This window comes from Balaenoptera acutorostrata, chromosome 1, assembly GCF_949987535.1.
Source record: "Balaenoptera acutorostrata chromosome 1, mBalAcu1.1, whole genome shotgun sequence".
In the NCBI taxonomy this organism is placed as follows: domain Eukaryota; kingdom Metazoa; phylum Chordata; class Mammalia; order Artiodactyla; family Balaenopteridae; genus Balaenoptera; species Balaenoptera acutorostrata.
The window spans coordinates 17,289,756-17,305,000 of record NC_080064.1 but is presented as its reverse complement, the minus strand read 5'-3'; the positions used below and the strand labels follow the sequence as shown (position 1 = coordinate 17,305,000).

The 15,245-nt window shown below is 36.7% G+C and overlaps 1 protein-coding gene across 3 annotated transcripts in view; it reads right to left on the bottom strand.

The window, feature by feature from the left end:
• Window positions 1-410: 410 nt before the first annotated feature.
• CDC42 (cell division cycle 42) overlaps window positions 411-15,245 on the bottom strand; it is a 46,566-nt gene continuing 31,731 nt past the window's right edge. For 2 of the 3 annotated variants that reach the window (XM_057550651.1, XM_007175080.3), the window contains exons 4-6: window positions 6,341-6,450; window positions 6,021-6,218; window positions 411-1,375 (exon numbers count right to left, since the gene is read on the bottom strand). In XM_057550651.1, the coding sequence (XP_057406634.1) occupies window positions 1,286-1,375; window positions 6,021-6,218; window positions 6,341-6,450 (398 nt within the window). In that variant the 3' untranslated portion in view covers window positions 411-1,285. Of the gene's footprint in view, window positions 1,376-1,440; window positions 2,862-6,020; window positions 6,219-6,340; window positions 6,451-15,245 lie in introns of those variants that run through there. The other variant, XM_057550655.1, reaches the window with a different exon arrangement.

Sequence of the window (15,245 nt, the reverse complement as noted above, 5' to 3'; positions counted from 1 at the left end):
TTTAAGACTTGGAAACTGCAACCAAAATAAGCTGATAAAATCCCTATTAACACTTATGAAGAGTCTTCATAAGACTCCCCCCAGGATTTTTATTAAACTAGAGAGCCTCACCTGGCTGCTCTAGGGTTCCTCATATGCAAAACAGAAATAAGGGGATTCCCCTGACTGGTCCCCAGGTTGTTAAATGTTCTCCCCACCCCCACCCTACCCCACCCCACCCCCAGCTTCTTAATGAAGCAGGTCTCCATCCTCATAACTTGAAAGAGGATGTGAATCATCCCATAGACATCTGTCTTCTAGCACCACCCCTCGGATTTCCTCTATATACCAGGTCTTCAGCTGTGTTCTAGGAACACTGTATCATACACTATTAAGCTGCACATCTATGCTAAGCATATAAAGACAATGACTGACAGGGAAAAAAAATTGTTTTTTAATTACGTACTCAATCCATTTGGTGTATTTCAAAAGGTGCAATACTTTTCTTCATTTATCAGTGAAAGTAGTTAGAAATTAACTTCAAAAAAAATCAGCAAATGGCAAACAAATTTCCTTGAGAGTCACAGTCACATATATAGTGCATCCTAGAAAAGAGGAGGGGCAAGACAGGTTCCACCCACTTTCATGAGTTTCATCAAATGCTGGACCTACTCAAGGGTGGAGAGAAAAGGCAACTTTCAAAAAGGAGTATATTATTAAATGAGGCGTTTACTACACTCCTTCCTAAGAGCACCAGGTGGGGAATACGTTTTCTAAACTAGATCTAGGAAGTGGAATGTGGAATCAATCTATCCTCCTCCCCTTAAGGGCTGTCCAATGGTTAATGAATTAAAAAAACATGACTAAATAAAAACAAATCCCACACACACTCCCCCGCCCCCCAAAAAAAAGAAAAGAAAAAAAAAAAACTAGATATCCCAGATTACTCGCCAGAGTGGAACCCGGAAACAGCTTCAACAACCAAATTAGTCTGTTACAGAGTCATCACAAGCATGCCTTGCTTTTAAACAAAAAAATAATAATAATAACTTTTTGAAACGACAAAACAAAAACTAGTACTGATCACTTTTCTGACAATACACAATTACTCAAAATTAACTAGTACTGAGAGGGGGAAGGGGGCCATACCTATGGGCCTTGTCTCACACGAGTGCATGTGGGTAGGTGCAGGGCATTTGTCATTATTGCAAAAACGAATTTTAATCTTTAATCTTTAGTTTGATTTAAACATTGCTTTTAGTACGATGCCGACACCAGCTGTGCAGAAAGGGCTCTGGAGAGACGTTCATAGCAGCACACACCTGCGGCTCTTCTTCGGTTCTGGAGGCTCCAGGGCAGCCAATATTGCTTCGTCAAATACATTCTTTAGGCCTTTCTGAAAAGGGGTAGAAAGAAAAAAATGGGCAGTCTGATATTCAGTATAATAAAGTTGAAGATCAAATTTAAAACATTCAAACCCCCAGGAGTTGGCAAATAACGAAACATTAAAAACAACCCTGAATCTCAACACAATCATCTCACTTCACCAAGTTTTGTCCAGGCAGGGCACTGGAAGGATCCAGCAATTCAGGAGAAGAGGAGCAGATATTCATGAGTGAGACAGTGGTCCTTTGAGAAAGCTTTTTGCAGACCAATGTACGTCACAAGAAGCAAAGAAGCACATGTCATTTGCTCATTCAATATGAGTTTTGTAATATGCTGCTGAAACATTTTACATAAAAACAAGTAAGCAGCTCTGCATTCAAATGAAACAGCTGGATATGGAACAGGACTGAGAGGTTGGGCACTGGGCAGTGGCATCGTTATATGGAAGGCACAGACAAAGATGGAGAGAGCGATTACAGTAGCTGCATCAAAGATAGTCACTCTAAACTCCCTTTATCCCACCAATTAGAGCCAAGGGGATTCAAGGAAGCAAAAATGTGGGTACCTGATACATAGGTAAAACTAGAGCCAGTCAGTGCAACAGGAATAAAGTTTCATCAGCCATTTATACAAACAATTGTATATTTTTAATTTCAAAATTTGAAGGTAACCACAATTGTATGTTTCCCTCACAACAATAAAATCAGAAGCAGGAAAATATAAAGATGGTAGCTTTACATCTCAACATTAACAAACCTTAAGTCAACTGTTAAAATGGATGCTACTCTTAAAAGATAATGTAACAAATGATCTCATAAAGCAGTAGCAGGTACATCAATTATCTTTCCCACCCAGACTGACAAATACTCCACTACAGCACAGACAGCCAAAGCAATAGCAACACAAAGTTTCACTACACAAAGGAAAACCAGAAAAGAATCCTCCCTTCCCCATTACACTGTACTAGCAGGTCACCCTTTTTCCATAAATTTTGTCATGCAATTACAATTAACAATTGATAGTAAGAGTAAAATGATGTTTGTGTTATTTTCTCCATCTAGAACTAAGATCTAGAAGTGTTAAACTCTTCTTATTTTCTCCAAGAGGACATTCTTAATGCCAGACCAAGTTCCCTTTTGCAATAGTAATCCAAACCAAACAGCTCTGAGCATCAGGCAACTCAAGCAGCAGAAAGTTAAACAAGTCCAGCTTGACTACTGATCACAAAAAATATTCTATAAGATATTGCATTCTTGATCAAAAACTAATACAGAGGTTGCTCTAAGGTGGTGAGTAAAAAGACGCAGAGGCTTTCAAACAGGATGGTTTTATTCCTTTGTTTTTAAACGATCTTTCTACAGTAGTGGGACAGGAAGCAGCAGCAAAGAGGGGAAGGAGAAAACAGTTTAGAATATACAGCACTTCCTTTTGGGTTGAGTTTCCGGAGGCTCGAGGGCAGCTAGGATAGCCTCATCAAACACATTCTTCAGACCTCTCTACAAGACAGAGGGGAGGAGAGAGAATAGCAGCCAGGTTAGAGGATTAGAGAGACCAGCAGATACAACAGCAGTCTGGATTAAACAGGCTGAATTCACAGAAGCAATGTGCCTTAAGAAAAATAACTGCCAGAAAGCTAGATCTTAAGCCCATTATCAAGACGGTAAATAAGAGAACAAACTTCTTACCTCAAAAAAGGTTAACTGAGCAAGAAAGCAATTTTTGTGAAAATGCCATATGTTGACTTCTATAACAATCACACTTTGAAATCTAAATTACAACATTTTAATGAAAATAATGCCAGAGGAGAGGAGTGGATATGTAAGCACGAGATACATGCAGTGAATAATTAGGCCTTGCAGAATCCCCTAGTGCTTCTAACGGTAAGAATGGCACACACATTTTGGAACTACACCTATTACAATTTCAGGCTTCTGTGAATTCATCCCCTGAATAACTGAAGGACACAAATAGCAGGCTAACAGGCATGCTACATGTTTCTAGATTCAATGACATATCTGGATGGGATTAATCAGGATTTCAGAGTAAACCAGTTTCCCAGAACAAAAGGTTCAGACACTTAGAAAAAGTGTTAAATGTTCAGCAGTACCAACTGGGAGAAGTTTAAACAACAGACTCTAGAAACAGCATACACCTCAGTTATTCAGTAATGTTATTAGAGCAAGTAACCACCACCCAATAGGAAAACAAAGAACAGGGTCCTAGAATGAGTTTTAGCAAGCAGTCCAATGCTTTTAGATGTCCGCATGGGTATCAGAGCATAAAGCATGGAGTGAAAAACAAAGAATATTCTCAGAGCTACAGGGATTAAGATGCAGAAATACACTTACACCTCAGCCAGAACTCCAGCATGACAGTGCGACTCAGTAGTACTGGTACCAGGTCTACAGACTCACCTAAACTCACCTAAATCTGAAGCCACAGGTTTACCTCCCAAAGAAGTTCCACATGTTCTTTAGGTCAGTTGGATCCCAAGTAAAACCTTCCCCCAAAGCCCCAGAGCACAGCTCCAATAATGAGCGCCAGGCCCAGACTACCCCAGCCACCCCCACCTTGCCCTCCCCCCACCACAGAAGCCTCGAGAACTGGCACTCACACATTCCACTAGGGACAAAATAAATGAGAAATAACAGTAAGCACTTGGAAAGAGGCAAAGAGGTTAAAAAGTTTCCTTCCTTCTGTGTCTTTTACAAAGTAGAAATGATGAAAGTTAAAGTTCCTCTGAAATTCTTTCTACACATCTAGGAGCAAACTCTGGTTGTCAAACATAAAAGGAAGGAGGGAAGATAGAAAGAGAAATAAATTTTATAAGGGAAAAAAGAGGAGGACGACAATCAGAAACTAGGGCATCCCTTAATAAGAAGCAAATACTTTCTTGCTTATTGACAAAGATCAATTAATCCCCTACAAGACAAAACTAACCCCTGCTTTAATCACACTATCTAATTATATTAAGAGCTCAGTTTTAAAGGAACCAACAAACAGAATCTGGAATCCTAAAAAGTTCTAGCTCCCAAACAGTACCCAGGGACCCCATTTTCTATCTTCTCTTTTGATTTCTCCGAACTTCAAAATCTGGTAAGAAAAATGTAGTTGCTAAGACCCTTTCAAATTTCTGTTCTCTGGAAAGTGACTTACTATATAAACCTGTTCATACTGTAAAAACTTTATATGGAAGCATCTAATTCTCTAAAATAAGCTTCACTAGTGACCTAAAATTGGGTCCACATGGCCTACTTGCCTCCATTTCCCCCAAAAGCAACCCGTATTTAGAGAATGGGGATATGCAACAGTTATCTGACTCAAATGTTCCACACACATCCTTCTTCAATACACACACAAACACACACACACACACACTTTTCTGGGGATGGTATCAAAACACAGAAGCATCAGGCATTTTTAAAAATCTCAGTGCTACATGTGAGAAGATGTAAAATCTTCTCAACTTTTAAATATCTGCAATAGCAATACAACAGAACTAAACTGCCAAGGAAAACTGGGTTTGGGAGAAGAAATTAGGCCCTGAAGTCATCCTGTGAAATATCCAGCTAAGAACAAAAATTTTATCTTTACACATCCAACCCAGGGCTAAATTGGAGATTATTAAATTATGTCTACACGTTACCTATTAAATACCTAGTACATGTGTAATATGTAACTATATATACTATTTACCTTAGTACACATATCATCAAGAATCCAAGTGTTTTTTTAAACTTAATAAAAAAGAAAAATTACCTGAAAAAGTAGCATGAGAAATATAAGTAAATTTCATGTAATTATAAGAAATCTCCACCCTTCAGTCTTGCCTTATTTTAATTAGGCATGTTTGCTCATTGTTCAAATGTCAAAGTAGAATAAAAGAGTTCTGTGCTAATTATTTACATAATTCTTTCCTTTGGTCCCCAGAACAGTACTCCGAGGAGAGAACTGGTTGGTGATACCATGAAGGTAGAGAAAATGAAACACACAGGTCAGTTATAACTCTCACTCTAAATACCCTAACACTGCTCCCTGTCCTCAGAATCTGAAGTTTCCCATCAAACTATGAGAAGAGTTCCAATTAAATCGTTCAGAAAGAAGAGAGGACTGCATAAAGAAGGAACGCCTCCAAAAACATAAGAATGGAGACACTATATAAAGGCATGCTTGAGAAATGGCCTAGGTAGCTTTCTCTGACATGAAAGTCTCAATGATTACAACCAATTCCCTATCCCAGTTGAATTACCCCAGAAACAGTATAGCATCAATTGCCAGTACTGATAAAAAATCAGATTTATTTAGATGAAATTTTAAGTTGGGGGGGAGGGAGGGGAATCATTCACAGACTCTTGTAAATTTGTGCTAATCTGGACCTTTCTGTTAATTTTTGTTTTTAACACAATCCCTGACCACTATAAATGATTCAGTAAAACGTGGGAGCTCACCAACACAAGAGCTTTATTTAGAGACTAATAATTTTCTCCATAAAAACAGAGACCTCTAACAAAAGAACATACACTGTGAAGCTGGTCATAGTCTTCCTGGGCAGCTTTCTTGAGCACTGCAGACCGCTGTCGGAAATAACCCCTGAATCCTAATGCTGCTCTAAACCACTCCACTGTAAATAAACGTGGGCTCCACACAGTCCTCACCTGTGTAAGTGCAGAACACTCCACATACTTGACAGCCTTCAGGTCGCGAGCCAGTTTTTCCGCAGTCTCTGGGGTGATCGGCTTCTGTTTATTCTTGGCAAGTTTCTCAATAGTAGAGGGGTCATCTCTGAGATCAATCTGGGTCCCAACAAGCAAGAAAGGAGTCTTTGGACAGTGGTGAGTTATCTCAGGCACCCACTAGAGAAAAGATATTTTAAAAAATACACCTGCATTAATCCACAAGCCTCCAAAGCTATTTACAATCAACAGAAGTTCTATGACAACCTTTTTTTCAGGGCAAGAATATCTGACTTACTCACCTTTTCTTTCACATTTTCGAATGAGGATGGAGAGACCACTGAAAAACAGACTAGAAATACATCTGTTTGTGGATAACTCAGCGGTCGTAATCTGTCATAATCCTCTTGCCCTAAGGGGGAAAAAAACTGGAGAAATCAGCAACTGAATCTTGGTGCCCTCATAGCATTAAAATCACAAGTCAGTCAACAGATTAAGCATGCAGCTAACAGCACACTTATCATTAATAAGAAGGCAACTTATTTAATAAAATATATGGCTTTGTAATAGAATATTTGAGCAATATTCTCACTCAGCTAATTCTAGTTAAGAGGTACAAACTATCAGTTATAAAATAAATAAGTCACAGGGATGTAATGTACAGCACAGGGAATACAGTCAATAATATTATAATAACTTTGTATGATGTGTAATATATAAAAATATCAAATAACTATGTTATACACCTGGAACTAATATAATATTGTAAGTCAACTACACATCAATAAAGAAAAACAAAATCAAAAACCAAAAAAAAATTTCAGGTCCTTAGAACAGCAATGAATTTGTTATGTATTAATTATTTGCTTTGTTACTGATTTGTAGTTTTCAATCTTTGTGTCTACTAGCAACCAAACAATAATGTAACAAAAATAAACTGTTGCTACAGAAATAATTAAAAATCAAATCTACTCAGATCTGATTAAGAAACAATCACAGTGAAACTATCTAAGGGAAGAAAAATCTCAATGAAACCCAGCTGACAAAATCCACTGCCCATGACTACCAAAGCAGGTTCACATGTTTAGTTAATGTGTACATGTAAGACCAGTACCTGAAACTGAAAACACATAGAAAAAAATTCAACAAGAATCAATGGATACTAAATCAATATGGAGGAAACTCTGGTGAAAAGGAGAATATCTGTATGGTCTTAAAGATTATTAATAAACCACAAGGGGAAGAACATAACTACCCTGTGAAGAAACAACATCACCTTGACTGAGTGATCAAGATTGCCATCACCAATGAGTGGCAGATGAGTATCATATGCCTCTACATCTACATTTATATCCTGAGAAAGACATCACTAAGGTAGTATTCCAACCAAAATAGCATAACTTGTATCTAATCATGAGGAAACAGACCAAACCCAAAATGAAGAACATTTTTATAAGGGGAGGAGGGAGAGAGGATTTCCTGGGTCTGTATTCAATAAAAACATCACAAAAGACCAAAAAAGGGGGGGGGGGCAGGAGGGCTGAAGAAGTGATCCAAATTACAAGAAACTAAAGAGACATGACAATTAAATGCAATACATGGTCCTATACTAAAAGCAGAAAAAACTGGACTTGGATCAACTGACAAAACTGGAATATAGATGTTAGATCAGAGTATGGTATCAATGCTAAATTACCTTAAGTTGATTACCATTATACAAAAATGTCTCTGTTCTTAGGAAATACATACTTATTCAAGGCTAAATGTCAACTTACTCTCAAATAGTTCGGGGGAAAAAAATTATGTATAAATATGTTGAAAGACGAAAATGCAGCAAATAGGGTAAAACATTAACAACTGGTAAATTTGGTTAAAGGATGTATGTGGGCTCCTGATACTATTTTTGCAACCGTTCTATAGGTTTGAAATTATTTCCAGATAAAAAGTGTTTTAAAATATCCATACACATTTCCAAAACTGTGAAGGGAAGGGAAGAGTCACAGAGGAAGGATTTAACAGTCCAATTTCAAAACTGAGCTACAACAATCCTACGTATTAAAAGAATAGCCCTAAAAAACAAAGAAACAAACAGAAAAAAACAAAAAGGGAATTCCCTGGTGGTCCAGTGGTTGGGACTCTGCGCTTTCACTGCAGAGGGCACAGGTTCAATCCCTGGTAAGGAAACTAGGATCCCGCATGCCGCGCAGCCAAAAACAAACCAAAAAACAAACAAATAAAAGAATAGGTAAGTACTTAATGACACTGAACCGTATGCTAAAAATGGTTAAAATGGTAAATTTTATGTTATATTATTTTACCACAAAAAAAAAAAAACTTTAAGGGGAAAAAAGGAAAGTTAAATATTTTGTATGCCAGTGATTTTTTGTTTTGTTTTGTTTTTGCCAGCATTGAGAGAATACAAGAATTTAGGGTAGCTATCAAAACATGATAATTAAAGATGTCATTCTTATTGCCACTTAAATAATACATCATAGTAGACAATAAAGGTATTGTCAGGATAATACTCTATGGAAAGTGAATAAAGGTTGAAGGAGAAGTCAAAATAGCAGATATTACAAAACAATAAAACCACCATCAGTACCTCTAGCATTTATTGAATACTTACTATAGCAATATGCTAGGGTTAGAATCAAAGGAATTCAAAGGTATGCACTAAGATGTGTAACTCTCACTTCTTAAATTATTAATATAATGTACAACTGTAGACATAGAAGGGATTTGGAAAGGAAAGAAAGGGGAAAACAAAATCAGCCAAACTCTTTAACAATTCTCTCAAACTGCCTGAGCTCTAACACTAGCTGGAGCTTTGAGGCATCACAACCAAAGCTCCAATAAAACAACAAAACAAAAAATAAATGTAGAAAATAAGACAACAAAACAGTTAACCAAGCTGTGTAAAAAGTACAGACGTTCACACACCTTTTCTTAGCCCTAGACCTTATTCAAATGGAATATATTTCACAAAAATTAAGTCTGGCATACTAGAGAAGGCTCCATTTTTAGTCATTCAGCCCCTGCATCAAAAACAGATCCAAGTCTGTATTCCTGAGCACCACTAAGGGCATCTAAATAAATGCCCAATGTTTTACATGCAACCAACCTTCTATTCAGATGGACTGGTGACAGAAAACAAATACAGCCATTCTTTTTTACCACTAGATCCAAAGCAGTACTGGTCTGTCCATTTACTTGCAATGAACAAGCCCTCAAAGCTATAAATCTTTTCCTTTCCCAAGGAGAAAAAAATTAAAATTGTTCAATAAAAAGTAGGCTACCTTACATCTACATTTGCTACAAGTGCTACATTTAAGGAAACAATGAGTACGATCCCTTAGATGAGCAAGATTCTTCAATATCCAAGCATAATTTATCCAGCTAAAATCTATCCTCTAAGTATGAGGCAGCACTATCATTTAACATCCTTTAAGGTACACAACATGATCAAGAAAATTTCACTCTACTGTGTGAGACAGGTTTTGACTACAAGTCCTAAACTATATCTACTCTAACAGTACACCAGCTCATCACTTAATTTCTAATACTTGACAAAAAGCACGGATACATCTCATGAGTTGCTGGGTTTTTTCCTTCCTCACAATCTCATATTCAGAATTTGAATTCAAGAGGAACTAAGTCAGTTTGAACTGAGGACTCTGGTCCATATGAAAAATCTGAAATGATCTCATGGTAAGAAAAATAAGATACTGTATTTAAAAAAGATAAATACTGCTAAAAAACAACACTTTCAGAGAATTCCAGTAGGACATTATAAACCCAAGAAGACAAATTAAACACTTCATAGAATTTACCACTACAAATTAAAATCTAAACATTTGGGCTTCCCTGGTGGCGCAGTGGTTGAGAATCTGCCTGCCAATGCAGGGGACACGGGTTCGAGCCCTGGGCTGGGAAGATCCCACATGCCGCGGAGCAACTAAGCCCGTGTGCCACAACTACTGAGCCTGCGCGTCTGGAGCCTGTGCTCCGCAACAAGAGAGGCCGTGATAGTGAGAGGCCCGCGCACCGCGATGAAGAGTGGCCCCCACTTGCCGCAACTAAAGAAAGCCCTTGCACAGAAACAAAGACCCAACACAGCCAAAAATAAATAAATAAATAAATAAATAAATAAAACCTAAACATTTTTTCTACAACCAAGTACTCAAAATTTAATGGCACTTAGTGATCCCTGCTTCCTCTGTGCTATGGAGCTTACTCCTAAATAATTCCATACCTTTTATATTATAAAAGAAAAAGAAAAAAAATCCAAAACTAAATGGGGACACTCTGGAACCTGAGATTCCTACCATTTTATGTATAACATCTGTAAAACTCTATACTATTGCATGTTAATGCAGAATTTACTGAAGATTCAAATCTTAGTCGTAACGCCTTTGGAAGGTTCCACAGTAGCGCTAAACTACAGACCAAAGCAGCTATAAATATCTCTATGGAGAGCGTTGTCATTCCTGATAATGTAATTGATCAGTAACTGCAGAAGGTTGCCAGATACTAGAAAACACCTCAATGAAAGGAGTTATTTTTAAAAAACAAAACAAACAAAAAACAGAATCAGCTAAACCAGGTCAAAGTACACCACTATGACTTGTTCTGAATATTCTTCTTCTGCTAAGGAAGAGAATAATATTAGCTGTACACCAAACACATTCCAGTCCCTGTGCTGGGTTTTTTTTAATAGTAAAGTGTGTGAATCATAAATACACAGCTCCTGAGTTTTTACATATGTATACACTTTATTAAACTATCACTGAATCTTCGCAACACCTCTAAAAGGAAAATATTTTAAACATTTTACATGTCGAGGTAATTAAGCCCCACACAGTTAAGCAACTTGTCAACTATCTAGCTAACTGCTCTATCTAGCATCAAAGTCCAACCTTTCTCTTGTTTATTACCATGGTAATGCCCGGAATGATTGACTGTGATTACAATGATTAAAATTTTAAAATGAAGCTATCTTTTAAAAATTGAACCTAAGAAAACAATTAAGACTATATATAAATAAAATAAATGAGAATGGGGAAAAACAATTTTAATGTAAACATAAATGAACCCAACTGTATTCCAAATAACATAGCCACACTTTGGGGGGGGTGCGGGGGGGATAACAAATCCAAGTAACTTTTGAACAAGGAACTTTGTATGCTATTAGACCAAAGAAAAAAATTACTGCAAACAAATCTTGAACTCTTCTTACATATTTGTTTTTCACAGTGGTACAGTATAGCAATTCTGAAACTGTTTTGTGTGTACTGCAGGACTGAAAACGGGTACATCTTTTGGGGAACCTAGCTTCTAACTATAGAAGAAATGGAGATGAAAATATGGAATTGGTGAAGGCAAAGAAGACTGCCTGAGTTGGACTAAATTGGAGGTATCAACAAAAACTCATTATCCAGAATAAACATGTTAATATTTTCTTCCCTAGTTGAATGAATGATATTCAGGACAAGTCACTGTGGTGCAGAACAAGTCACTAGCATGCTACAGCTGTTTTGCTGTCTTATCTCTGTCCAGACCTCTGTAGCAATGAGCATATCTAGCACCTAGATTCCCATTTTGCAACAACTGTAGGAAAAATTGATTCAGGCAAGAATTGTCAATGGTTATTAAATCTAGAGGGGGTGCTATTTAATGACAATGGTGTAAAGAATATTTATACCATTTTAATGTATCTCCTCACAAATTAATTATTAATTATAAAAGGAAAAATTCTAAACATATAGTAGGAAAACTGGACAACACCTTAATCAAGTGATCAAAATTACTTTTACCAAAAGGTGATACCCTGAGATGGACGTAACATTACTGATCTGGTATTCTAACCAAATATGTAATATCCTGAATCTACTCATGAGGAAATGGACAACCTCAAACTGAGAAACATTCTGTAAAATCAGTGGCCTGTTTCCTTAAAAAAATGCCAATACCATAAAAGGCTGAGGTTCTACACTAAAGGATACTAACCAAAGAGAGTGACAACCACATGCAATGTGTGATCCTAGGTCAGAACCTATACAAGAAAAATTGCTCTAAGGGACAATATTAGGACAACTGACAAAATTAGAGAGTTGACTACAGGTTAAAGTTTAAAATGTTATATATAATGTCAAATTTCCTAAATTTGATAAGTGCACTGTAAGAGAATATCCTTGCTCTTAAGAAATATACAGTGAAGCATTAAGAAACAAAAGGGCATGATGTATGCAACCTACTCTCAAATGGCGTAGAAATAAAAGCAATATGCATATAGAGCTGGAGAATGTCACAAAAGGTTAAGAACTGGTGAACCTGGTAAGGAGTTCTTTGTATTAGCAACTTTTCTGTAAGCCTGAAGTTAAATCAAGACAAAAAGTGACAAAAAAGAATGTGTGTCCAAATACTAAAATGTTTCTGTAGTAAAGATCATAATATGAAAGAAAACTGCAAACAGACCCCTAGATTAACGAAAGAAGTTAAACAAATTGTGGTGTGAACTGCCACACAACAGACTACTGTGTAACCATGAAGACTATGACACACAAGTACAACACTGAGAGGTATCACCATGCTTTTCTTTTAAGAGATAAAGTCAGGTACAGAGAGAAGAATATCCTTTTTTTTCCTATGTATAAATACAATGAATGTATAGGAAGAGCTCTGTTTAGGACATACACTAAGATGTGATTGTCTCTGGATATAGATGCTTTTTCATTTTCTCCTTTTGCTTATCTATATTTTGATTTTCCTGTAATAAGCAAAACCTGTATCTCTATAGTAAAGAATAACATTTTAAATTTTGACATAGAAAGGAATTGCTGGTGGAATTGGAATTATTCAATATGAAAAAGAGCTTATGATAAACATATTGTGAAAAAAGCTAAGTATAGGACTATATATACAATAGTAAAACATGTGCAAAAAAATAAATAAATAACTGTGGAAACTCATTAAACAAGAATTTGGGGGACTTCCCTGGTGGTCCAGAGGCTAAGACTCTGCGCTCCCAATGCAGGGGGCCCGGGTTTGATCCCTGGTCAGGGAACTAGATCCCACATGCTGCAACTAAGAGTTCGCATGCCTCAACTAAAAAGATCCCGCGAGTCACAACTAAGACCCAGCGCAGCCAAATAAATAAAAAATTATTAAAAAAAAAAAAAAGAATTTGGTGTTGTGACCACAGGGGCAGAAATAAAGCTATGAAACAGAGGGAGAGTCCTATCTCTGGTCTTAAACAATATTATTTTAGTATATCTATGAGTTTCAGCCAAAGACAGGAATAGTATAAAAAGAATTCAAAACGACTATATTCAATATCTTGTAATAACCTATAATGGAAAAGAATCTGAAAAAGAAAAAAATACATATATATATATATAAATATATATTTATATATATATAAAAAACTGAATCACTTTGCAGTACACCTGATATTAACACAACATTGTAAATTAATTATACTTCAATTTTAAAAAGGTTTTTAAAAAGAATAAATAAATTAAAGAATTCAAAATAAAATAACACAATCAACAGGTTAAAAGTAACCAAACAGTTAAAGGAAGTCAGAGGCTATCTCAGTGGGGATGAAAGCTTTAGCAGAAAGAAAATTGAGTTAATGGCATGACTTGAACCAGGACTCTGAGATTAAGGCCTTTGGAGAAGGACACAGAGTCTCCTTGTAGGTACATCAAAGATAGGAGACTCAATCTGGATGCCTACAGTCCCAGGTCTCCAGTGCCTGTCAAAAAAGATCTCTGGCTCATAGCGACCTTAACCAGTTGAGGTGAAAACTCCCCCAATTTGCCTGGTATAGTAAAATAATTTCCTTAGTGAATGTCCTTTAACCCCTAGAAAGATTCAGAATCTAATATAGAGATGAAATAAATCAACATTATTATTGTTAATTTTCAGTTACATTTAGGAATAACCTATTCTTATTTAATACTCAGTGTCTATAATATTTAAAACAATCACCATGGGAGTTTGCTGGTGGCACAATGGTTAAGAATCTGCCTGCCAATGCAAGGGACATGGGTTTGAGCCCTGGTCCAGGAAGATTCCACATGTCGCAGAGCAACTAAGGCCGTGCGCCACAACTACTGAGCCTGCGCTCTAGAGCCCATGAGCCACAACTACTAAGCCCACGTGCCACAACTACTGAAGCCTGCGTGCCTAGAGCCCATGCTCCACAATAAGAGAAGCCACTGCAATGAGAAGCCCGCGCACCGCAACGAAGAGTAGCCGCCACTCGCCACAACTAGAGAGAGCCTGCAGGCAGCAACGAAGACCCAACGAAGCCAAAAATAAATAAATAAATATTTATTTTTTAAAAAACTATCACCATGTTAGAGAACATGATAGATTAGTTTTCTGATTCCAATTTAAACTGTGTAATTGAGTAACTGATCTTGAGGGTTTTTGTTGAAAATGTTAAGAATTTTATGAAAGTTGTAAATAATACTGTTTAAGATAAATTAAAACAAATACAGAAAATCGTGAATTATCAGGTTTATTAAAGTTACATATGTAAAAACTTGGAAATGTTTCACTTGTCAGGTCAAGCAAACTGAATTGCTTAAAACAGAAAAGTAAATACATTAAGTTTATAAATGCAATCTAAAGTGCTAGAAGAGAAAATTATAAGACACTGATGAAAGAAATTAAAGATGATACAAATAGATGGAGAGATATACCATGTTCCTGGATTGGAAGAATCAACATTGTGAAAATGACTCTACTACCCAAAGCAATCTACAGATTCAATGCAATCCCTATCAAACTACCACTGGCATTTTTCACAGAACTAGAACAAAAAATATCACAATTTGTATGGAAACACAAAAGACCCCGAATAGCCAAAGCAATCTTGAGAACGAAAAATGGAGCTGGGGGAATCAGGCTCCCTGACTTCAGACTATATTACAAAGCTTCAGTAATCAAGACAGTTTGGTACTGGCACAAAAACAGAAATATAGATCAATAGAACAGGATAGAAAGCCCAGAGATAAACCCACACACATATGGTCACCTTATCTTTGATAAAGGAGGCAAGCATATACAGTGGAGAAAAGACAGCCTCTTCAATAAGTGGTGCTGGGAAAATTGGACAGGAACATGTAAAAGTATGAAATTAGAACACTCCCTGACACCATGCACAAAAATAAACTCAAAATGGATTAAAGACCTAAG